This window comes from Lathamus discolor, chromosome 5, assembly GCF_037157495.1.
Source record: "Lathamus discolor isolate bLatDis1 chromosome 5, bLatDis1.hap1, whole genome shotgun sequence".
Lineage (NCBI taxonomy): Eukaryota > Metazoa > Chordata > Aves > Psittaciformes > Psittacidae > Lathamus > Lathamus discolor.
In genome coordinates this window covers 112,846,792-112,871,409 of record NC_088888.1, presented here as the reverse complement: position 1 = coordinate 112,871,409, position 24,618 = coordinate 112,846,792, and the positions used below count along the sequence as shown (strand labels likewise).

Sequence of the window (24,618 nt, the reverse complement as noted above, 5' to 3'; positions counted from 1 at the left end):
CTGATCACTGTGCATTTTGTTAATTAGTGAATTCAAATAGTTTTATTTTTACCAAAAACAGATAATCTTTATTCCAGTAAAGACAACTGTTGACTTGAAATATATAAATATATATATATTATTTGAATGGTTTATATCCTGTTGCTCTAACTACATAAAATGGAAACATGTTGCAAGTTGTGTCATTCCAATGTACAAAATAAATGACTTTTTCCCTGCATGCTGCCTGGGTATGTTGTGATTTGAATTAAGAGTTATATTTGAATTGCCTTATTCAAGAGGTTGTGTGTTACCTAACTTGGGAATGACCTGGCACTGTTCATCACGTTACATGTGTACTTGATGCTGCGTTATGTCAAATTCAGATGAGTTGTCTGTCATCTATGTATTTCGTGGGAGACCTTTTATCTTGTTAAACTGTGATGTGTAAACCTCTCATTGCCTGAAATAGTCAGAGTTGTATAAATCAGTGTCTTCAGCTGTTTTCCTAATTTTATCACAATTCCTAACACAAAATATAGATGTTTGTAAATTCTCCATTCATTTTGTCTATTTTTATGTATGAGGCTTTTTTAATCTGGCAAAGGAGTAAGACAAGGCAGCTTCCCTCAAATTTTTCAATCAAGGCTCAGTTACATTCTATCCCTCAGCAAGACGCAACAAACAATTTGCAGCAGCCACAGTCAGAATTAGGGATGTGTGTTTATTGCTATTATCTCCTCTGGCTCAGATGGGCCATTATCCCTGCAGAACACAATGATTAATGACAAGTCAGGCATGCTGCTTCTGTAGTGACAGCCCTCTGGGAACCAGGCACTTTACAACAGCTTCTTCAGGGCCCACACCTCTGCTGTGACATGGGTTGGGTGGGAAGAGAGGGTAGATGTCCCTGCCACAGCCAGACAGCCTGGAGGAGAAGGGGAGAGATGCTGTTTACTAATCCTGGCTTCAAAGAGCTTTTTTTCCTTAAAGATACCCCAATACCCTGGCCATAAAAAACACATCTTGTCAATTGTGGTTCTGGGCAACCTGGTCTAGTTGAAGATGTTCCTGCTCATTGCAGGCAGCTGGAACTAGATGACCTTTGAAGGTCCCTTCTAACCCACGATTCTATTCATTAATCCCACGGCTGCAGCATATGTCTGAAGACCAACATCCTGTCCTGATGCTGTGGAAAATCCCCCACAAAGGCTTTGGGTTCAAGCCATGATCGCTCCATGGCTGGTTAACAGCAATGTGCTCCCCATGTATATACCCCACTAATATACCATGTACAGGTCAGACCCTTTGGAAAACATGCAGTGCTATGGAAGGAAGCAGCACAAGGCAGACATGAATCTGTCTCAACGACAGCACAAGGACAAGAGGTGGCCCAATACCCCCATGCAGCTCTGCCATATCACCCCGCTTGTCCCCCCAAGACACAAGTGCAGTGTCTCTTGGTTGCAGCACCATGTGGCCAAGAAACAGAAGCCCAACTCCAGCCCTCAGCTGAACAGAGAATTTCTGGGCATTTCCCCCCCCCCCCCCCCCCCCCCATGACTAAAATGCCAAATAAAACACTTGTTGAGAGCTTTAAAACACTCTTGGCAGAGCCAGTCATGGTCCTCACTCAGTTGTACAGGTACATCATCCTGAACACAAGCAGAATAAATGCTTCAGGCATAATAAACCACACTGAGGTGTCTCAATCGTGGTGCAGAAGCCCTGCTGTGCAGTCCCCACTCCTCCAGTTTTTGCCCATCACTGCATAACTGCACTGCATGACACACTGCTCAGTAACCATAGAAACTGATGGTCAGGGAAATAAAGTCCTGGAGCAGAGCAAGCTGCGGTGGTGGGTTACTGATTCCCTTTTCAGGGCTTCCTGTGCTAAAAAATGTCCTGTCCCATCCAGAAACACACCTCACTTTTTTCCTTATTCTCCCTTTAGTTTTTGCGGGCATCAGGTTTCAAGGACGCTGCTGGTGAAAGGGAGATGCACTGGGAAAGGCTGGGGTAATACGTGGAGGAGGTTGTCAGAGCAGCATCCCAGAGAAGATGGACAAGAGGAATGGTTAACACCAGTTTTGCTAAAGGCACCCTCCGCTTTTGAGGGGTTTTAAGTGCAGGGTAAAAATGAGAAATTTTTGCCTTATCCATTCAGGGGCTCTCAGCATGACCCCACAAGTGTCTGTGGTAGCACCCCACCATTCCCTGCTTCAATCACTGCTGACGAAAGGCACCATCTGGAAGTCACGGAAGGAAACGGAAGAGACTCCCCCAGTTTTTGGTGAGCTCCTCGCAGCATCCTGAACCCCCATTACCCCTGTTCCCCTCGGTCCTGGTTTTGGTTGGGATAGTTACTTTTCTTCCTAGTAGCTGGTGCAGTGCTGTGATTTGGCTTTAGTCTGAGAATAACGCTGACAACAGTTTTAACCTGCCATGTCCTTGGCTCACGTACAGAAGGTCACGCTGCAGGAGCCCCGGGTGTGCAAGAGGGCATCTTCCGTGATGGTGATGGGGACAGGGCTTGTCCACAGCGGACCTGACCTGTCACACATCAGTTAATGGTTAATGTGGGAAAGGACCCAGGTCCTTTTCGCCCAGCACTACCCAGGGGTAGCGCTGCTCCCAGCCAGGCTCGGGCTGGGGCCCCGTGAGCCTGCAGCCGCTCAGTAACGGGGAGAAGCCCCCATTCCGCACCGGCGCACAGGCCCGGCACTGCCCGCTGCTCGCAACTGCGGCTGTGTTTCCCGCGGGAGGCGCACAGCCCGGCGCTCCGCAAGGCCCCGCCCACGGCTCCCATTGGCTGCGAGGCGGGCAGGGTTTCCCGCGCGCGCGCTCGACGGGGCGGCATGGCGGGGAAGCGCGCGGTGGGGCTGGTGCGGGAGCTGCATCGTACCAGCGGCGGGAGCCTGCCGCCCTTCCGGGTGAGCGGGGCCGGAGGGGAGCGGGGCGGGCCCCGGCGGCGGCCGGCTCTCACTGACCCTGTCCCGTGTTGCAGACGGAGGAGCTGCGGCAGGCACTGGAGGAGATGCGGGCGCTGTACGAGCAGAACCAAGCGGATGTGTGAGTGTCGTTCCCGGTACCGGGGTGTCCCGTCCCGTCCTGCACAACCCGGCAGTGTGCCCTTCTCTCCCAGCCGTCCCGTGGCTCTGTAACGCGGCTCCTCCTCCAGGTCCGAGGCGAAGTCGGGACGCACGGACCTCATTTTCCTCATCCGGTTTCGGCACTGCTGCCTGCTCCGGAACCAGCGCTGCATCCTGGCCTACCTGTGAGTGTGGCGCGGAGCACGGGGAACTACGGCGGGCATTCGGGGTCACGGAGCGTCGCTTCTTCCCCACTGACACGAGACAAGGTCCCGGAGCACTGGGTATTGGGACGCTTGGCTCCGGCGAGCGGGTCCCATGAGGGAACCAGTAGCAGGGCAGCTGCGGGACTGGCTCTGCCTGCACTCATTGCTGGTACTATCAAACGCTGGCCCTGTTTATTCCTGCTCTTTAAACGCTTTGATTACTGGATAGGTCTAAAATCGCATCTTTTAAATGAAGGTGGGTGGAATGACCCAAGGTTTTGCTCTCTGCTTTGTTGCCTGGGGATATTGCCAACGTTTGCCTCAGCAAGGATGCTGGGCTTGCCCCTTGTTTCTTCCCCCAGGTATGACCGGTTGCTGCGGATCCGAGCACTGAGGTGGGAGTATGGCAGTGTCCTGCCAAATGCCATCCAGTTTCACATGTCAGCAGAGGAAGTGAGTCAGCCTTGTCTTAAACTCTTCCTCTTTTTCCACCTACTCCTCCTGATGGATTATCTATTTAGTAAAATCAAAATAAGGTACAATTCCCCCACTATAAATATGACAATGTGTCTTCCTGTAAACACCAGTTTGTTTATTCATTGTCTATGGGTACAACCCCAAACAGATAGCAAGTGCAGGTAATGCTTGGCACTTTCAAGGATCAGGTGGAAGATCAGACTTGAAGCCAGCAGAACTTAAGTCTTCCCATGCTGCTCTCAAATGGCATCTCTAGACCAATGTACAAAGATGCTAACATCAGCAGAATGTGTCCTGAATCCAGACTGCTCTCCCTCTGTGGCAGTCTTTCCCTTTAGAAAAGCTTGCATTCACCTTTGGCTGGTACAGACATGCTCTGGAACAGTGGTCTGACAGCACAGATAAACTAGGTATCACTCACTGGGGACCTCTCTTTCAGCATTAGCTGTTCAGTTTTGCCTGAGGAATCAATGTCAATGTCTGCAGGTGGAATGGTTCAATCGGTACAAGAAGTCTCTGGCTACCTACATGAAGTCAGTAGGAGGAGAGGAGGGCCTGGACCTTACACAGGACATAAAACCTCCTAAAAGCCTGTACATCGAAGTAAGTGCGAGTGGTTTCTGTTTGTGAACAAACTTTTTGCCCAACCATTGTTTTTTAGAGAATTTCACCCCCATCCCAAGCCACGTCATTGAGCAAAGCCTTCAAGAGCACCAAAGCCTCCACAGGCTTCTACATTTTACTCTTTACATTCTGCCTGTCAGCATTTTACTCTCTCTTCTACTGAAGGCTCAAAGTCTGTTGAAAGATGGCATTTCTAGTCTGAAGGGAATTTGTGTGGTGGGGTGAGTGGTCTGAATCCCAATGAGAAGTTTTGCGGCATTTTGCAGAAACTTAACCAAACCTACATCAACTAGAAACCTTGTTCCCATGCTAAGGTCTGTTAATTGGTTTTCCTTGTTATTTTAAATGGACTTTGACACACAAAACTATAACTCTTTTTATACAATTGATAGAACAAAGCAAAAGCATGTGGAACATCAAAGTTAGCTGCTGAAGTGCTCTATTCTGATGTTCTCTTCAAAAGAAGATGTAGTGGCAATAAACCTTCTCCTTAAGAGTTTCACAGTTTTTCTGGTATGTGTGTGGAGAAGTTCTGGAAATGCTGCTGCTTCCCACATTGTGTCTCTTGTGCTGCTCTTCCTCTAGTCTCTGGAGGACTGGGCTCGCTGGTGCTTCTTGGTCCAGGCAGAGGCAGGAAGAGAACATCAGGTAGAGTCTATAGAGCATGGGATCAGTCCAGTAGTGCATTTCCAGATCTGCTCCATGTTGAGGCTCCAGCAGGCAGATAGGAATGTCTCCATACTTACAGTTCTGGGGCATGTGTTTTAAGTCAGCAGTGATGTCTTGTGTTTTCTGTGGGAGATCTGATGATCCAAGAGCTGCATTTCTGCTTTGCAGGTGCGGTGTTTAAAAGACTATGGAGAGTTTGAGATCGATGACGGTACCACCATCCTGTTGAAGAAGAATAGCCAGGTACTCATGTCAAGAGTGTGTGGTCCTTTCTCTTCCTTCCCTTTCACTCCCATGACATCCCCCTGCTTACCCCAGCTTCACAGCACGTCTCCTTGCACATGCTGCAAGCTGTTGGTGTGGCACAGCTCTGATCTGGTACCACAATGCAGTGGGCACACAGGGCAACAGAGCTGGTTGTGTGCAGTGACAGATCCACTCTGCCTGGCTTGCAATGAAAGTTTGTCTGTGTTTCCATGCAGCACTTCTTACCCCGCTGGAAATGTGAGCAGTTAATCAGACAAGGAGTCCTCGAGCACATTCTTTCATAAGCATGCAGGACAGAAGGGACAACCCTTGCTTGCCCACAGTGGGTACGCAACTCTGGTATGTGCAGGACTTCAGATACCTCAGCATTTCTGCAGTGCACACCCTGTGACTCCTCTTTGATACCTGACACTAAGATCAGCCCTGAGTTCATGAAGTATGCAAACCACACTGGCTGGCTCTTCTTGACCACGGTGCATCCTGGTAGTGTAAACATCCTGGGAATCCAGCACAGTGGGGGTGGCACTGGAGGGTGAGGGGAGTCTACCCAAGGCCCTCAGCTACAAGCAGGTTTTGTGAATGTGTTTTTGTTCGGAGCAGTTCTTCGTTCATACTGTGCATGTAAGACACCAACCAGGTGGGCTCTGGAAGGCAGGACAGCTCCAAGATTGCAAAATAAAAATGGCTTCACCTTCTATTGAGTGTTTTCCAAGAGTTAACATTGTTTGTTTAAACACTCTGACCTAGTTCTCTGGCCCAACCCATCTGGACCTTGCAGGTTGATGCTCAACTGGTTATTTAGGTGTCTCAGTGGAGCTACTCCTCCAAGTGTCAGATTAGGCTGCATAAGCTTCTTTCTAAGATACACATGAAGCCTTGACTCTCACTAGAAGTCTATATATGTTTCTTTTAAGTTGCTGAGTGAATGAGCACTGGCTGCAGTTTGGGTCATGGGCCTCACCATGGTTTCTCCCAGCACACTTGGGCTGTGCCTCTGTTCCTCTGTGAAGAATCAAGTTCCCCACAGCACAATCTGGCATGGTATAGGGACTATTTGGAGTAGGGATGGGTAAGGGAGCAGAGGATTTTAAGTCTTCCACTTAGCACAAAGTCTAAGCACAAGGCTGAAGAACTGCTCTCCCTGTCTGGTCTTCCTAATGGAGCTGCTCACTCTTGAGTAGCAGCTGAGAGGTAACACTTCCAAAAACCTAAGTCCTAGGTAAGACTCTAGTCTCAGCATTCATCCATCAGGCAGAAAAAGCAGGCTTCAATCAAGGATGCCTCCTCAGTCAGCCTCCAGCTACCTCCTGTTACTGTCCCAGCGCCTGGGAACCGCTCTGCCCTGGCAAGCTGGGACTAAAAGCAGTGTCTGAGTTTCAGCTCACCCAATTTATCCCCGTTTATTCTTGAACTACCAGCAATAGCTTGAGCTATTTTTAAGCCCTCTTCTTTGTATTAACTTTGTCCAGCTTTGCTACCCTGATCCAGACAGGCTTGTGTAGTTTCTTGTACAGAGGTCTCCATAGTCCCCACATTCCTAGGAGTCCTTTCACAGCTAGTGGCAACCACAGCCCACATGTAAATACCCTCTGCTCTGCACAGAGCAAGGCAGGGCACTGGTGACAATGATGCAGAGGGTAACACTATGGGCAGATAAAAAATTTGGGCATTTGCTGATGTGAATGCTTGGTTTTGTGAACTTTTAGACAACTTATTTTGGCAAGAGTAGTGCTCACTGCCAGTGTGTGAGAGCCAACAAGGAAGGCAAGATGATGCAGTTCACTTACCATGTCTCCTGGTATCCTTTGAAGAAGGGCAGTGCTCCTGATGATGGGTCACCAGCCCTGCCCCAAGCCTTGAAGGTTCAAGCTGAGAGAAGGCTTTTCCCTCAGCCCTTCTGATCTGTTCACCACAGAGGCAACAATCTGGCATCAGGTTGGTTTTGATCCTAGGCTCAGGCTTTAGGAGGGCCAGAGTCTCCTAGAGCTCAAGAGAAGCTGTAGTGAATAAAAGTTTAACAACAGCTGGGGCAGGCTGATGAAATACGGAGCAGATGGAGATGGCAGGAGGTACTGCATTACTGCAGACATTTTAATGCCACAATCCAGATTTCCTGTTTGGAGAAAGCCAAATGCAAGAACTTGCAAGCTCTCCTGCCCTGGCTTTTCAGCTGCAACAGCATGGCCCCAACAGCAGCCTTCCACAGAGATAGAGCTTTTGCACCACCACTCAACCTGCTGCAGAGTGCAGGCAGCTCCTGTGGAATGGCTGCCCTGAGGCAGACCTGAGTTACAACAGCACACTGTCACTGAGAAAGGCACAAACGCTGGTGCTTTCACTAGGAAAATTCAGCCATCCACAGGATCAGTTTCTTTAAAGGACTCTTGTCTGGTTTCTTCATTTTCTACTTTCTACCCAGGAAAATCCTTGCAAGACCGGAGAGGAAAAGGCTTATTTCCCAACCCAGATATATCTCTTCCATACCTGACAAACCCTGGCCAGGACCAGGGGCAAGGCTGCCACAGCACACACCCTATCACCCACTCAAAGATGCTGGTGTGATTTTTCCAATGAGCTGCTTCAGAGCTGAGGCTTGCTGCTCCAACAGCTGGTTCTTCTCCTCAGTGCTCTTCTGCTTCAGCTCAGCTGCCTGCAGGGCCATTGCAACCCCCCTGTTCTCCTCACGGAGGTCTTTGATCAGCAGTTTGTTCCTGGAGAGTTGGGCCTACAGCAAGGACAGGAGACTAAAGGTTCACCATCCTCATGCTGGGGTCCCAGCCAGGCAGGAACACACAGCACTAACCCCTCTTCCACTCACCTGGGCATCTTTAAGCTGAACTGCTCTCTCTGCCAGCACAGCTTCAGTACTCCTAAGGTTGTGCTCCAGCACCTCTGCCTGCTCCATAGCTGCCTGCAGCAGACGCTCGTGTTCCTCCTGCAGCAGGCAACAAAGACTAATGTTGGGTTGTTCCCAGGCAATCTAGGACCATCCGTTTCCCTGCTCACAGATCTTCACACTCTGAAGGAGAGCATGAGGGGATCAGTGGGTCATGTCCAGAATAACCAAAGGATAGACATAGTTTCCTTGGATACAGTTTTTGTATCTGCTCATTTTAATTCCTTAGGTTACAATTTCCTCCCTTTGCTCAGGTTATTGCAGTCAAATTACACTGTCCTGAAACAAAACACAAACTCACAAAACCCCAACACCTTGTTGCCCAGTGCCCTTGAGACAAAACCACAGCACTGTATGCAGGCTACATCTCCACATACAGGGCTCAAACTTTCCCCAGCCTGAGTCAACAGTGTCTCGCTGGTAATTCCTCCTCAAGCACAAGGTACCTAGCCTGGGGTAGGTGGATTAGAGAGGGGAGGGTTCCTGTTTGAGTGCGGGGCTGTGACTGTGTTCATGAGGAATGAAAGCTGCAGCTGCACGTCAAAGATAAAGTGCATTTTCCACATAGGCTTTTGATATACCCAAACCTCTGGTGGCTTCCAGGCTGGGAGTGCTCCCTCCATTACCCTTGACTGAGTTCCCGCAATTCCCTGCTTACCTGAGTCCTGAGCAGCTGCCTGCATGTCTGCTCAGCCTGCTGGTGGAGGTTTTCCTGGAGCTGCTGAGCCTTGCATTGCTCTGCTCTCAAGCTGGTTTGCAGCTCCTCAAAATGTTTCCTTGGCACCATGTTGTTCATCTGGGCTTTGACCAGCTGCAACTGCAGAGTGTGCCGAGTCTGGGTCAGGCTCAGGCTTGCTTTGGCTTCTAAAAGCTGCAACACAGAAAGGCTAATAGCTGGTTACAGCTTTTTGCCAGCAATGGAACAGGCACAGGGTGTGCTGAAGGTGAGGGAAGAGGTTGGGAAGCACCCTCAGCCCCCTGCTTGGCTCTCATACCAACATGGCCACAGCAGAGCAGCAGGACTGTGGGAGTGGTGTGTGCTGGGCAAGCCTACAAAGCCAGAATGGAGAGCACTGAGAGCTGCAGGAGAAACAGGGACCACTTTCTGAGGGATGCTCCCCTTGCTGAGCAGCAAGAAGCAGGAGTTACTGGTGGGATCCTCTGGGAGGGAGTCCTAGCTTCAAGTGCTGCAGTGGCAGAAGGCAGAGGGGGCTGCTCACTTGCATTTGTTCTTAGATACATCATAGGCAAGCTGGGCTTCAATCGCTGCCTGTACATCATGCCCTCTGCTTCCTGCCACTAGCAAAAGCGGAAGCAAGTTTGGTCCACCTTTGCTTTAGGAGTGGCTGGCACAAGCTGGACTCTGGAAAGCCAGTCCCTGAGCCTTTTCCCAGGGTAGAAAGCAGGAGAAGGATATTAACACATTTGGAGGTTTCTCACATTAGCTTTCCTCTGTCCTAGTGGTCTTGTTTGCCTGCTGCTCTGACTTCCCCCACCTCAGACATGGCCTGCCTGGCCCCTGTCATCCCTGCCCAGTCCCTGCCTGATCCTGCCACCCTTCTAGTTCCTCTGTCAGCTGAGCCATGGGGAAACCACAGCTCCTGGCACTCCCGAATGAGCCACCTTCACTCAGCCTCCATCTCCTCTGCTCAGCCAGCCTGCACAAGACAAGGACAGAGGAAACAGGGTCAGCTGCAAGTAAGGACTTATTCCAAGCTGCACCTGATCTTGCTTCTGACATATCTGAGTGGGAGGGTGAGTCCTTTGTCCCCCACAAAAAGGAAGAGGACACTCTTTTTTGCATGGGGAAGGTGTCCAATACAGCCCTGAGCTGGGCAATACCAACATCACAGGGACCACTTAGCAGCCACCCTGTCACCAACTGAATGACAGTCACCTTCTCCTGCGAGGCCTTGAGCTGCTGCTGAAGCAGCTCCATCTCCATACAACATGCTGCATGCTGCTGGTGGTGCTCCAGCCTTGCAGCTGTCTCTGCTCCTCGTAGCCACTCAGCCTCTGCAAGCCTCTGGCTCCACAGTGGGATGGTGTCAGGGCCAGCATCATGGCCAGCCTGGTGTTCAGTGACTTCATGGCCCAGTCGACACATCCTTACATTCAGGTGGGAGTTCTCCCCGCTGCTCTTCTCACTCTGGAAAAGGTTGAGGAAAAAGAAACCAATTCATGCATAGAGGCTTGGGGTGGGGTGAGAGGCAGCAGAGACTTAACCTGTCCCATACTGTCCCCACTGGGTTTCCACTCAGGAACACAGCTGTTGCTGCAGGGCTTTGTGGGCACTCAGGATAAGAGCCCTCATTTCCCAGCCTGACCAAAGCAGCACATTTGAGATGAGAAATTTGTCAACAGGTGGAATCTCTGGAGGAAGTCCTTGGGGGTGTCACTGAGGACAAGGGATTCTCCCCCTCTACTCTGCTCTTGTGAGACCCCCCCCACATTGCTGCATCCAGCTCTGCAGGCAACAACACAAGAGGGACATGGACCTGCTCAAGTGAGTCCAGAGGAGGCCACAGAGATGCTCCACAGGCTGAGAGTTGGGCTTGTTCAGCCTGGAAAAGAGAAGGCTCCGAGCAGCTTCTAGTGCCTAAAGGGGCCAACAAGAAATCTGGAGACAGACCTTTTACAAGGGGGATAGTGACAGCTCTAGTGGAAGGTGTCCCTGCTTGTGGCAGGGGGTTGGGACTAAAATGACCTTTAAGGTCCCTTCCAACCCAAATCATTCTGTGATTTCATTATGTTTAACAGAAATATTTAGACTGGAAAGAATACAGTATGAATGGACATGTGCATGTGTGAAAGTACCAGATGAAGGAGCAGAGCAAGGGTTACAAGAGCAGTGTGCATCAACACTAAAGGGTATCAACCCTTTAGATACTGCTCCTAGGACACTATCCCTAGCAGTAATGCTGAGCAACGTGCAGTTTCTGCCCCATGCTCTGACCAGACCACTGCACAGATAACATGTCAGGAGAAAGTCTGCATCTAAGAGCAGGGCAGCAACACACCCTACACTCCATTCCTCTGCTAGCATCCCAGGAAAACAGGCAACCAACAGAGCTTTGCTCTAAAGGAGAAAAGGCAAACAACAGGCAGCAGGTTTGTGGTTGATAATTAATGGAAGATGTAACCAGCAAGGGCCAGCAAAAGCCACACTGCTGCGGCTGAAGGTCCCAGAGAGTATAAAAGACATGTCCAAAAAACAAGTTGTGGTTCCCAGGCATGAGGAACGGGATGAGGAACGAACAGCCTGCAACCCTCGTCCATGTTGCACACAAGGAATCCTGGCCAGGGCTTGTGTGCACACATGTCCAAGGGCGTGTTTGCGGCTGGGAGTGAGCAAAACCTCTAGGAGGAAGAGTGCAAGTAGGTAAAGAGAACCTCATTAGAGATTTTGTAGTAACACCTTCTGTAAGACCTTCACTGGCTTTTGTCACTCAAATTGTCTCTACTTGACAAGCTATAAAATGAAGTTGGCTTTTCAAAGCAAGACTGGGTTTGAACGTTTGAAACAAACATTCCCATTCTCTATAAGCACATTTAGGCTTTGTCCTCCTAAATCCTTCAGCCAAGAACCTGTCAGTGTTAACGGCTTCTTACCAACACTCTTAACTCTAGTATTTCAGCCAGTTCCTCCACCTTCTCTCTGCCCAACTCACTCATGTGCTTCCTGTCAGCTAGAGGAAAATTATGAGCTTCAAGCCAGAGACCAGAAAACCATGTCCCCCAGGGAAGGGCCTCGTTCTGGGGAGCCACATGTCTGGTTTTGGTTTGCAAGAGGAAGCAAAGACAGGCCGTAACAGATATGGTCCTGAACTGATTCATCAGTGGGTCAGGTGTCTGCTCCAACAGGTCACTCAGCCCAACAGACAGACAGCTGGGGACACCCAAAGTCCTGCAGCACTCTCAGAGACCTAAAACTCAGGGGATGAAGAACAGTAGGAGAGCCATCTTAGCTGAGTCTTGGGACTATCCACACCAGAAACATAGCTCTCCTTGGATTTATGGTTCAGTGGGTGACCCTAGTACCTACCTCAAGCTTCCTAAGGCAGCAGCAGGCCAACATGCTTGTGTAGTGAAGAAGCCCATCGTTTCCTCCTTAAGCACACCTATCCCCACAGCCTTCCCCAACCCCAGCTCTGGTTCCTGTGCTCTGACCTCCCCAAACCTGTCCCAGCACTGGCTGCTTTTAAGTGAGCAAAGGGTGTGAGAATGCTGGCTTGCTCAGAAACAAGAAAACAAAAGGCAGGAACAAAAGTCAGCTGACATATGGTAAATGCACCTGAGTGGCTGTTCCTTTTACATGCATCAGCTCTCCACCCATTTGCAGCTTCCTACAGCTGGGTCCTCTCTTACCCATTGTGTTCGCTGCCCTTCTCCTTTGCCAGCCTCAGCTCTTCCTGAAGTCTCCCAAGTTGACTTTTCAGCACGCTGTTCTCCTCCAGCAGCCAGCACAGTTCTTCCCTGCAGGGAGAGACACCAGTGTGAGAACACGATGCAAAAGCCCAGTTTGATCTTGGCATTCTACACTGGCTCCCTGCTCCATCCCCATTTGACTTGCAAGGACAGCAGAAACTAAAGAAATCTGAGAAACAACCATCCAATAACTCATGTGGGGACCATCAAGAGACTGGCAGAGAAGGAGCAGGTCTTCAAGAGAAGGGAAATAAAGGTGAATAAGGACAAAAAGCATCAGACCCTCAATTTGTTTGGCTTCCAGCTGGCTGAAATTATTTTGCAGGCCTGCCAAGAAGTAGAAACTAAGAGATCTGGCTCAGTAAGACACACCAAGACTTCACTAAGGATAACCAGGTGGTAAGTCCAACCTTTCAACTGCAATAAAGCCACATAATAAAGCTTGCTTATGCGGCCTTTGTGATTTTACATTGCTGGATGTAACAGCTATGACACCAAAGCCAAGGCAGCCTCTATGCCTCATTATCCTTACATCCCTACTGGTATCCCAGTCTCTCATGAGGCCACGAATACTAGAACTTGTGGGCAGGAAGCTCAGTCCTGTGTCAGTCAGACAGCCATACCTAACAGCTACTGCTAAACCCCATACGGGACCCAAATTCCTCAGGGAAAAGTGCAGAAGAATGGATTGTCCATTGTGGACAGCATTGCTGTTTGTGGTGTTGCATGTAGTTACTGTAGTGTTACTGTAGTGACAGGACAAGGGGTAAGAGGTTCAAACTTAAACAAGGGAAGTTTAGATTGGATATAAGGAAGAAATTATTTCTTGTTAGGGTGGCAAGGCACTGGAATGGATTGCCCAGAGAGGTTGTGAATGCTCCATCCCTGGCAGCATTCAAGGCCAGGTTGGACAAAGCCTTGGGTGGCATGGTTTAGTGTGAGGTGTCCCTGCCCATGGCAAGGGGGTTGGAACTAGATGATCTTAAGGTCCTTTCCAAACCTAACTATTCTGTGATTTATGATTCTATGTGTGAGGCAGTGGAGCTGAGTGGGAAGTTCTTTCTCTCTTGTGCAAGAGGGAGCACACAGGCTGTGAGCTGCTTGCTCCCCCTGCTTGGCAGGGTGCTCCTCACAGCAGCTGCTTTACAAGTCAGTTTCACATCAGGATTCACATACTGTGCTTCCAGTGGCAGCTCCAGCATCCCACAGACAGCAGTACAAGGCAGAGGAGACAAATGCATAGCCAGCTACAGCCACGTTACCACATCCCAGCTCTCTGACCACACTCCCATGGTTAGTAAAAGGCATGTGGGGGACAGCAAGAACATAGCTGCTGCTAGCGAGTGTCAAGAGAGAACACAGCTGCTGTTAAAGTGTCTCTGGACCATCATGTTGTTAAGCAGCTTCGTGTTTCACAAGGCATCTGCTTTTCTTCAGCAGCAGCACAGTTCTGCAAACCTGCCACTCTCTTGAGCTCTGGGTCATTTTCCAAGCAGTGCACATGTTTCAGCTACATCAGCTCCAGTTTCACCCCTTTCCTTTCCCTTTTCAGCTCAATTTTGACAGCCTGAATGTCATGTTTCTTTCCATGCTGCTGTGCCACTCTGCCTCCCAGGGCTGTTTTCCCTCTTGTTGCCCTTCAGATAAAGTCTATGTCCTGACATACTGCTTTTGTATGCTGTGTGAAGGCAGATATTTAACTTTGCTCTCTCTGCCTCCTTCCCAAGCACATTCCCTTGTCTATCAAGATTTCATTTCTCCTTGACAAAAGCTTTCTGCTTTGGCTCCAGCTTCTAGATTGAGCAGGCCATTCACTGCAACAGATGTCTGCACTGGTCCATCCATCACAGTGTTTTTCATTTCTTTCCTGTTCCTTTGGTGCTAAAGTTGCAACAGGCAGGAGACTTTGGTCCACCTGCTCATCTGAGCCGTGGGGATGTACTCCTTTTCCCCCAAAGGGCAGCCCTCCAGACACCTTGTCCCTTCCAGTACCTGTGCCGTGAGCCCCATGATTTCTGCATTATTCCCATTTCATCTCGGCACTTTTTCTCTTTTTCTTCTCAGCAGCCAGCACCTCACACATCTTAACTTGCTCCTCATTAACCTTCTCTTCCAATTTTAGCTACTTCTTCTTCCACAGAGACCATGTCGTTTTTCTTCCACTTCCATTGCCGCCTCTCCTGGGCTCCTGAGGTCCTGTCCTTGCAGCCTTTATCATTGGGAAATCACCTTCTCTCACACCAATGCTGCTGCTACAGAGCCTTACAGCTGCTGTCACACAGGCATACACTCCATAACAGTGCTTGATCATGCTCAACCTCTGCATCATTCCAAAAGATGAAAGCTGTTTTGCTGACCCGGATTTGATAACACAGCTCGAAGAGCTCAGCCAGCTTCAGAACATACTTTTGCTGGAGAGGCAACGAAAAGTTTCCTTCAGGTTGCAAAGTCAAGGCAATTACTTAAACATTACAGAAAGTTCCCACACCACTTTGAGAAGTTCTGCACTTCTCACTCATCCATCAGATGTTTTCCAACAACTCTGAAAGCTCCCTACTATAGCCAGTCCCACCACCAGTCACCAGAGATGGTGGTAACACAGCTCAAAGGCCTTGTGTTCCTGTTATTTGGGTTTGTTCCCCTGGTCTGACACAAACTTCAATGAAGTCACCTCCTTTCTCCCACACCTACCCCGTATCTCAGCTCCTCTTCCCTAAAACAGGGATAATGACTTAGAGTAAAACCCTCTGCTTGGTTATTGCCAAATTGCTCCTGAAGGGACATACGCCAGGGAAGAGGCATGAGGAAAGCCTAAGGGTAGTGGTGGGGTGTGCTGGGAAGCAAGAGGGGGCAGGCATGGACAGGGAAGTTTCCTGTCCAATTCTCGTTCAGTCTCCTCTGCAAGGCCATTCTGGCCCCCTGGGGAGTTTGCAGAACTAGCAGCAATAGCACAAGAAGGGAAAGATGAACAGCCATTTAGTGACAACCTTACCCTCCCACAAGCCAGTCTGTTTTGCTATAAAGAGAAATTTGAGCTATTTTTTGCTGCTTTAAAGACAGCCCGTTGCGATGATCTAGCAAGTAGGTGCAAGCTTGCTGAAGGACCAAGAAAGAGAAGAAATACTAAGAAAACGCTGATGAAAGCTCTCACTCCTCCCACTGTTTTGAGGTACAATCTTTGGTGGGCACTGCCTCTGACGCAAGCTTGTGGAACATGCAGGGAAACTTAAGTCTTGAAATATCAAACATTCAGTTAAGGTGAGTTCAGACACCACATTTCAAGCAGCTGCAGTCCTGCAATACTGTCCAAATTTTCTTCCAAATTAAAGCAGTCATCCATCCTCAGGAGGAATCAGCCCAACCTACTCTGGTATGAGCAGGGGATGCACCCCTAGTCTCCCTCTTAGCGAGAGAAAGAGAACAGTGCCAGACCTCAGGCTCTCTCTGTCCCTGCACCACATCCTCAGCTCTCCTCCCTCCCGGTCCAGCTGCTGCCCTGGATGGTAAATGTCTTCAGTGTGCTGCTGTCCCACCCTGGACTGCTTCACCTCAAACCTCTCCTCCAGCTCCATGCTCCACACATATTTTTGCTCTTTCAGGTGATCAATTACAGCCCAGTACTTTGCAACCGTGTCTTCCAGGTCTCTTTCCTGGTCTTCCATCTTGCATATCTCAGTCCTGAAGCTTTCCTCACTGTCCTTCCTCTCTCCCTCAGAGTTTTTCCTCATAAACTATTATGAGGAGAAAATCAAGTTAATCTGTTGGGAGGAGACAGGATCTGGGTTATTAGCACCATAATCCTGAGAGCTCCCCTCTCCTCCAATAGCTCTGCTCAGATTAATCTATTGATCCCTCTCAACAGGGGACACTCTTCAGGCAGTTCTAGGCCCTACTGAACTTAGGGCAATAACCAAGTCTCACACAGAAGCCTCTAATAAGCAGATATTGGTGGTCCCCAGCTTTTCCAAACAACCTTCTCCCTTCTTTTTTTGCAAGGGACCCCAGAGAGGAGAAGGGAGATGTGAGGGCATCATCTGCCTCTGCTCCTCATATCTCTCTTCCACCCCACAGAGTGGTTCCTTGTCAAGATGTGGTGGTGAATAGCTGCTGCTCCCCAGGGCTTCCCTGTAAATGCTGGAAACTCCAGGATTTGATCAGCACAAAGGCAGGACTACAAAGCAGGCAGAAGATCTGCAAACAGCTTTGTGTGCCTTGAACTCTGCATCAGCTGTGGCAGTCTAGGATTCACTCTTGTAGTGCTGCAGTGGAAACCCAGCAAGCATCCTTGACCTCCCAGTTCAGCAGCAAAAGCAGGAGTGAAAGTGGAAACCGAGGCCTCTCACATGAGCACTCACTGCTCTCTAGAGCCCAGTGTGCCTGGGCGCACACTGCCAACTTAGGCAAGCAGATTAAAAGTGTGCTGCAAGCCCAGGGAGACAGGGCTCTAATACCTGCCATGCTCTCAGGAGATACCTGTCTGTTTCACATCTTAGCCCTGCCACTGGTTTTACTGTGACAGCAACACTGAGTAATCTCTGGCTCCCCATAAAGAGCAAGACCCACACAAGTATTCTGCAGGGTGATAGAGATTTCCACAAAGCCTTTGCCAGCCAGTGAGGGCTTCAAATCCTCCTCCCAGCTAAGAGAAGCATATGCTCCCAGCAGAGAGACAAGGTACCACTCTGCTCCCCAGCCTGAACTCTCCAGCAGACACCCCATCAGCCATGCTGCAGCAGGGTGCTTGCCAAGAAGTTGTACCAAGAAGTCAGGAAATTTCCCCCCATTCTCCTCACCTTCATTTCGAGCTGCACCTTCAGGTCCCGCATCTGCTCTTGGAGCTGTTCCATTGAGAGTGATGTCTCTGTGCACACAGAAGTGGGACGCAGAGGGCTGGGATGGTGGCACACTAGCGGAGAGGAGTCCTCTGAGGACAGGCCTACAAGACAAGACAGGCCTGGCTGTCCTGATCAGGATGGCTGCAACTTCACACCCCATACAACCCCAAAAGACAGAGATCTCCCATCTATCTGGCAACCAGTCTCAGGGCTGCATCGCCCCTTTGGGCCAGAAGGTTTTTTCCTTATGCTCAACCTAACCTCATAACCCATAACTCATAAGTTTGGGGCTACTTCCTCTTCATCATACTGTGTTTCTTCAACGTTCATAACAGTGAAAATCTTCCTGTTCACTCCCAGCTGCCTAGTCCACAGGTCACCATCACCAGCCTTCGAGATGGAAGAGCCTCCTTTCCCCAATCTCCCTCCTCCTCACCAACCATTACCCCATTCTTCCCTCCCATGGCTGTCCAATACCAGAACCGGCAGCAGCAGCTCAGGCACAACAAACCACCACACACACCCATGGAAACTCCAGTCTGGAGAGGACCTTGTCCTTGCTGAGAAGATGGAGAGGCATCAAACCCTCCTCCATTTTACCTCCTGCTGACAGCCCTCTCTCAGCCCTGTTCTCCTGTAGTTGGAGATACAGCCTTTCCAGCTCCCTTCGCAGCAATCCATTCTGGTCCCACAGCACCTGAAGCAGAGACTGATGCAGCTACAAAGCTCCCCAGGGCTGCAGGGGGCTGAGTACCCATGGCTCCCAACAGCCACGTGTACTCAGAGGATCTTGCAGCAAGAAGTGCATAGTCCCCTCACCAGCACAGTCAGAATTAGGCAGAGGAATTTTCTTCCTTCCCAAACAGGCAGAAATGAGAGATTTTGGAAGAGACAGAAAAAAAATACAAGCCCACATGCCTGTGACTGCCACTATTACACAATGTAAAGCACAAAGAGCCATAAGCAACTGCCCCTGCATGCAAAATCACACAATATCTCGGGTTTCTGCACACACCTCGGAAGGCTGGACCTCCTGAGACCCCTCCTCACCTAAACACAACCAGTGCTAGTGAACAACACACAAGAAACACCATGATCTCAGTATGACCCCTTACATAGCCCAGAGGTTTGTGCTACATCCTCAAGACATTCCCGTGGGTACCTGGGCTAGCCAACAAGCATTACTATACGCAGACAAAGCAAGAGCAGCATTTACAGTAAGACAAGTCCCACAGGGCTCAGGAAGAGAGTATTTCCAGGCTCTGAATTTTCCACTTTAAGCAGACATCAAATTATGTCCTGTATGCTACCACCCAGGAAAATGATGGAGACTGAACTATGATACTCCAAAGATCCCCATTAATAAATATTATTGAGCAGATCTAGACAAATGCAAAGCCAGCTTGTTTAACCTCCATTCTAAACCAGGAGAGCAGAGGAGGGGGGCTGACAGCAGCCAACAAGGATAAACCTGTTCCTCCATCAGCATTCTCACAGGCAACTCTGGGGCTGCTCAATGGGAGGAAAAATTGCAGCACAGAGCATCTTCAACCCTCTGGTGCCACCTGGAGTAATGTTGCGCTGGGTAGTGCTCCAGCATGTTTGCCTTAATTACAGCTTCAAGAGTCTGCTGCATCCATGAAATGGCTTCGCTGAAACGGCAGATTTCTGCCCCTGCTGGGGGAATTTGGTAACTCATCATCTCGGTGGTGCTCCCCAGTCACACACAGCACTTGGAAACACGGGCAGTGCAACAAGCACAGGACTCAGGAGTCAGGGCACAGAGCATCCAGCAACTCACAACATGCAAGATACACAAGAGAAGAGAAGGGAAATGGAGGCGGTGTTCACTTCCCAGAAAGTCCAAAGCTCTGGGCAGGGGCACAGCACCCTGCAGAAAGTACAATACACACACCACCAATGCCTGGGCTACACACATACACCAGGTGTGTGCTCAGGACAAGCTCACCTTGACTCTCTAGCAGAGCCCAGCAGCAACGATTTTTGTGGGGGTTGTTAAAATGTGGGCAAAAAGGAAGAAGGGAAAAACAAAAAGATAGAATTTAGCTGACAACATGCTTTCCACAGAGGGAGAACAGCTTTCTCCTTGCATTTGAGAAGAAATGCAAGAGCCCACAGTGGTCTGTCTTCATACACAGAGTTACCCGGTTCCCAAACAGTAAGCCCGTGGCTACAGGATGGCAGGAAAGGAAGAATTTACAATCCAGCCCTACTTCCCCCTGCCAGTATACCAGGAAGGGAACGACCCCATGGAGAGCTGCAGAAGGAGACTGCTTTACTGGGGGCACTGCTGTGACCTGCCTCCTGGCAAAGGACTCCGAGCAAGACAGGAGGGATCCCCCCTCTGCACTCTGATCAGGGCTGCCTCCTTCCTCTCCCCCAAGCCAAGGGACATGCTGATGGGAGCTGTGCTTTCACAACAGCTCCGCTGGAGTGCTGCCCATCTGTACCTGGCACTGCCGCTCGTACTCCAGGACAATCTCTGCGAAGCACTCACTCTGGTTCAGGAGCTCTGGACTGTGGGACTCCACCTGGCCCAGCTGCACAAGCACAGGGAAACATCATCAAGGAAATGATCACCTCTCCAAAGGAGAGCCATAAGCTCACAGTGCTACACCCTACATAGATTCAGTGGAGGGGTTCATATGGACACCTGTGGGATGGGTTAGATGCAGAAAGAGGAAAAGCATTTTTCTTCATGTATGAGACACCAAACTGCAGGCAGCCAGCTTTCCCAAACTGCCTAGCAAGATCACAGATTCATTTCTCTCCCCAGATCCATTTTACCAGGTGCCTTTCTGGAGTGGAAGACACTAAAAGTAACCACTTACATCAATACTTGTGAAAAAGAAAAATTTTCTTTTCTGGAAACCAAACTCTGACATCCTTCACTTGAAGACTGCAGATTAGTAGAATTTTCTGCAATTGCAAAGTTTGCTAATCCTTTTTGGGTTTTTTCAAGCTCCAAAAGGCCTAAGTTAAAAGCCAGTATTTTTTCGTTCCCAGTTGCCATTAATGTGCAGGAGAGTTTGAAGAGGGGAAGACCATAACAGCTGACACAAAATACAAAAGATTTCACAGAAAAAGGCCAATCTTTTGATGTTCCTCTAAAGTTCCTACTTAACTGCAATAGAAAGAGAAAGGCTACCTTGTCCTTCACAACACAGTTGAGTTCCTTCTGCAACTCCACCACCAGTTTCTCAGAGGCTGCCAGTTTCTCAGCCATCTCCGTGACCTTGTTTTGCAGCTCTATGTTCTCCTGCAAACAAAGGGGAGAAGATATTTGGGATATTGTGGGTCCTCACATTGCAGGAGGGGTTCACTAGCCACAGGCCTTCAGGAGGAAGCTGCAAAACAACTGGCATGTCAAACACAGCACAGGTCCCATGAGATCCTGCTTCAGCCAGCATGCTGCTGACAAACACCACATGGGCTGGTGTTTGGTTTATCTCCAAAGGACAGACATAGGAGTGGGTTTTGCAGAGTAAGAGCTCACAGCCCCACATCTCAACCTCTGCTTCACAAAACTATGCTTTCCCCACAGCCAACAAAGGCAGCAAGTCCTGAGCTGTCTCCATCTGTACTTGTACACTGAACAGCACTGTGAAAATCCCAGGCACGTGGACAGTATCACCTTTGCTTTTGGCATGGTCCCTGGCACAATTTTAGCCTCAGCCATCAGGTGCTCAGGTGTTGGCAACAGCCAAACCACTCTTGACAGACAACAAGGGTGTTTAATACTGTCATGGGAAGGGAAAAAGTTCTGTATTTAATTCAATAGTACGGATGTGGCTGATGACTTTTTTGCATAAAACTTCTTCCTTCCCAGCCATAGCAACACAAACCTCTCATCTTTATCAGCACCTCTGCTTTGTCTCCTCTGAAGAAGTGAAGATGTTTCACCAGGGCAGTTCTACTTACCTTCATGGTGTGGTTCAGTCTCCCTTGCCAGCTGGCCTCTTTGCCCTGGAAGAGCTGTGTATCAGCCTCCAGCTTTGCTTGGTGACTGACTGCTTGCTGCAAAAGCAGGTCTTTTGCCTCTGTTTCTGCCTGAAAATCCCTGGGAGAGACAAAAGCAACATGGTTAGGGCACCTGGAGTGTGATCTCAGATGGCCACAAGGTCTAAACACCCCCTCTCAGTAGACTGTATGGGGCTTCAGGGACTTCTTTCTCTGTCACTGACACAATGGCAGAACAAGTGGGAGATTCATAAAGAGATGGGAGGGAGAAGCTGCAGGGAACAAGAAAACATTTTCACTGCTCCACCAAAAGAACCCCTCCTACCTGAGCTTGCTCTGCGTGTGCTCGAGAGCGACGTACTGCTCATCCAGCTCCCTGCCAAGCCGCAGGCAGCGTCTCTCCGCTTTCTCCAAGTCCAGCCTCGCCTTGTCCCTCTCCCTGGCGACTTGCCTCACCTGGATCCTGCAGGCATGGTGAGCACTGCATTAAGAAACATCCCAGGCACCCCAGAGAAGGCCTGTTTTTACAGGGAGCAACACCCTTACTTGAGGCACTGCAGTTTGTATCTGTAGGACATGAGAGCTGCACACTGAAGCCCGCTCCTGGAAACCATGAGTGAGTTGTCCAACACTGCAGGCAGCTCTGCCAGGCTCACCTGCTCCTCCACGTGCTACTCAGCCTCTGCAAGGACAGCACAGCCTGAAATCACTCTCTCCCTCTTCTAACAGTGCAACAGGACTTCTTTTGTTACAACATTTCACCACCCTCCAGCCTTTCAGAGATCTGCCTCCCATCTCACAGACAGCCTTAGATCACATTTACCCCAGATTTTCCCCAGCCAAATCCTGCCACCCCATCACGAACCAGACCGGAAGTGCTTCATCCACCCTGGCTGCCAGTTTGCTGAAAGACCTTGCTGCTCACTTCACCCACCAAGACAGCACCAGAGACCTTCAGGATCTCTTCTAAGTTCTCCCAGGGCTCACATGGCTGTAAGATGAGGCTTTGCAAATCTAGTGCTGATGCTGGAAGATGCACTGCTTCCCTATGCACTCTCCTCTGAGGAAGAAAGTAGCAGAGGTAAGTCAGGGCGGCAAAACTGGTAGAGAAAACCTGACAGCTTTGGATACTGAAAGGAACCCCATCATTATTAGAAAATGCTCTAGAAACAGCCTCAAGCTGCCAGGAAGGAGATGTCCTGAGCTGCCTCTAAGGCAGCCATAGGGAGCAGTTTGGCAGGCACAGACCATGTGCTTTTATCTCCCTGCTAAGCAATGAAAACTCAGTATCCACAAGAAAGCCCAACATGGAACATGAGAAGGTCTTTTGGAAGCTGTCAGACTGGGATTGCCAGACAACATTCTGTTTGCTCTAAAAGCTAAATTTGGGCTGAGATCAGATTCAAAGGTAAATGAGGTTCAGCCAAGCTGAACTAAAAAGCAGAATCCAGGAAGTCAATACAGAACTGGTGACTCCTCACCTGGAGTATTGTGTGCAGTTCTGGTGTCCTCAACATAAAAAGGACATGGAACTGCTGGAACAAGTCCAGAGGAGGGCCACGAGGATGATCAGGGTTCTGGAGCACCTCCTGTATGAAGATGGGCTGAGAAAGTTGGAGCTGTTCAGCCTGGAGAAGAGAAGGCTGCGTGGAGACCTCATAGCAGCCTTCCAGTATCTGAAGGGGGCCTATAGGGATGCTGGGGAGGGACTCTTCATCAGGGACTTTAGTGACAGGACAAAGGGTAATGGGTTAAAACTTAAACAGGGGAAGTTTAGATTGGATATAAGGAGGAAATTCTTTCCTGTTAGGGTGGTGAGGCACTGGAATGGGTTGCCCAGGGAAGTTGTGACTGCTCCATCCCTGGCAGTTCAAGGCCAGGTTGGATGAAGCCTTGGGTGAGATGGTTTAGTGTGAGGTCTCCCTGCCCATGGCAGGGGGGTTGGAACTAGATGATCTTGAGGTCCTTTCCAACCCGAACTATTCTATGATTCTATGACATCTCCCAGGGGCACTGATTTCATACCAGGTTTGAAGAAGCCTGTCTTCAGAGAACTCTTACCTCAAAGTATTTAGCCAAAAGAACATGAAACATTTTTAATTTCTCCATTTTTTATTTTTTTTTTAAGAGTTTTGCTCAGGACCCTGTGTGGAGCTGTCCTGGCTGGCAGGGCAATGACAGCCAACTCACAGCACATTCCAGAGTCATAGATCATAGAAGCATAAAATCAACTGGGTTGGAAAAGGCCTTTAAGATCATCAAGTCCAACTATTACCCTAGCACTGCCAAGGCCACCACTAGACCACACCACTGAGGGCCTCATCTACAGTTTTTGAGCACTTTCAGGGATGATGATTCTACCAGTGCCCTGAGTAGCCTGTTCTAGTGCTTGAGCAACTTTTCTGAGAAAATTTTTTCCTAATATCCAATCTAAACCTCCCCTGGTGCAGTTTGAGACTGTTCCTCTTGTCCTATCACTTGTTACCTGGGAGAAGGGACCAGTCACCTCTTCTCTCCATCCTCCTTTCAGGCAGTTGTAGAGAGCAATAAGGCCCCCCCTGAGCCTTCTGTCCTGCAGACTAAACACCCCCAGGGGCCTCAGCCATTCCCCATCACATTTGTGCTCCAGACCCTTCACCAGCTCCGTTGCCCTTCTCTGGCCCCGCTCCAGCACCTCAGTGTCTCTCTTGTAGGGAGGGGCCCAGCACTGAACACAGGATTTGAGCTGCGGCCTCACCAGTGCCCAGTCCAGGAGGATGACCACTGCCCTGGCCCTGCTGCCACACCACCGCTGACAGGCCGTGATGAACACGATACAAGCCGCTCACGTTCAGCGCCGCCACTCAGCACCCCCAGGTCGTTTTCCAAGAGCAGCTTCCCAGCCGCTCCTCCCGTGCCCGTGCCCGTGCCCGTGCCCGTGCCCGTGCCCGTGCCCGTGCCCGTGCCCGTGCCCGCACACAGGGCTCCCGTCGCCCGAGCGCAGGACGCGCCACCGAACCTGCCCTAAGCCCACCCCCCGAACCCGCCGCACGGCCCCCACTCACCGACCCCCGCGCATGCGCCAATCCCGATCTTGCGCACGCGCCGATCCTATCCCGCGCTGATCTTGCCCCGCGCATGCGCGCGCAGGCTTCCCGCCCACCCGCCTTTGCGCATGTGCACAA

The 24,618-nt window shown here is 49.9% G+C and overlaps 2 protein-coding genes across 18 annotated transcripts; one reads left to right on the top strand and one right to left on the bottom strand.

Annotated features, from left to right (window-relative positions):
* Window positions 1-2,805: 2,805 nt before the first annotated feature.
* GINS1 (GINS complex subunit 1) lies at window positions 2,806-6,011 on the top strand. 2 transcript variants are annotated; one of them, XM_065682150.1, is made up of 8 exons: window positions 2,806-2,912; window positions 2,987-3,051; window positions 3,161-3,256; window positions 3,640-3,730; window positions 4,241-4,357; window positions 4,964-5,026; window positions 5,216-5,290; window positions 5,530-6,011. In XM_065682150.1, the coding sequence occupies exons 1-8, from the start codon at window positions 2,838-2,840 to the stop codon at window positions 5,596-5,598; spliced, it is 651 nt and encodes a 216-aa protein (XP_065538222.1). In that variant the 5' UTR covers window positions 2,806-2,837; the 3' UTR covers window positions 5,599-6,011. The 2 variants fall into 2 exon arrangements, with proteins under 2 accessions (XP_065538222.1, XP_065538223.1); XM_065682151.1 differs by lacking the exon at window positions 4,964-5,026.
* LOC136015754 (ninein-like protein) lies at window positions 4,741-24,578 on the bottom strand. 16 transcript variants are annotated; one of them, XM_065682142.1, is made up of 16 exons: window positions 24,499-24,555; window positions 22,389-22,514; window positions 22,001-22,136; window positions 21,780-21,917; window positions 21,416-21,554; window positions 20,643-20,753; window positions 19,945-20,034; window positions 18,074-18,170; window positions 17,432-17,574; window positions 12,579-12,686; window positions 10,108-10,359; window positions 8,869-9,081; window positions 8,133-8,249; window positions 7,102-8,039; window positions 5,361-5,543; window positions 4,741-5,269 (listed from the first exon to the last, which is right to left on the bottom strand). In XM_065682142.1, the coding sequence occupies exons 3-14, from the start codon at window positions 22,066-22,068 to the stop codon at window positions 7,851-7,853; spliced, it is 1,665 nt and encodes a 554-aa protein (XP_065538214.1). In that variant the 5' UTR covers window positions 22,069-22,136; window positions 22,389-22,514; window positions 24,499-24,555; the 3' UTR covers window positions 4,741-5,269; window positions 5,361-5,543; window positions 7,102-7,850. The 16 variants fall into 16 exon arrangements, with proteins under 16 accessions (XP_065538214.1, XP_065538215.1, XP_065538216.1 ...); XM_065682143.1 differs by lacking the exon at window positions 5,361-5,543 and having other exon boundaries at window positions 7,102-7,311; window positions 7,799-8,039; XM_065682144.1 differs by lacking the exon at window positions 5,361-5,543 and having other exon boundaries at window positions 7,102-7,294; window positions 7,799-8,039.
* Between the last annotated feature and the right edge of the window lie 40 nt (window positions 24,579-24,618).

What these genes read in the sequence shown, in the direction of transcription:
- GINS1 (XM_065682150.1), top strand. Translation starts at nt 2,838, where the DNA reads ATGGCGGGGAAGCGCGCGGTGGGGCTGGTGCGGGAGCTGCATCGTACC. An exon ending in GGAGCCTGCCGCCCTTCCGG is followed by an intron (nt 2,913 to 2,986) that starts GTGAGCGGGGCC and finishes CCCGTGTTGCAG; the next exon opens with ACGGAGGAGCTGCGGCAGGC. An exon ending in TGTTGAAGAAGAATAGCCAG is followed by an intron (nt 5,291 to 5,529) that starts GTACTCATGTCA and finishes GTTTCCATGCAG; the next exon opens with CACTTCTTACCCCGCTGGAA.
- LOC136015754 (XM_065682139.1), bottom strand. Translation starts at nt 22,068, where the DNA reads ATGGTTTCCAGGAGCGGGCTTCAGTGTGCAGCTCTCATGTCCTACAGA. An exon ending in CACACGCAGAGCAAGCTCAG is followed by an intron (nt 21,555 to 21,779) that starts GTAGGAGGGGTT and finishes TGTCTCTCCCAG; the next exon opens with GGATTTTCAGGCAGAAACAG. An exon ending in AGTACGAGCGGCAGTGCCAG is followed by an intron (nt 18,171 to 19,944) that starts GTACAGATGGGC and finishes TCTCTGCTTCAG; the next exon opens with GTGCTGTGGGACCAGAATGG.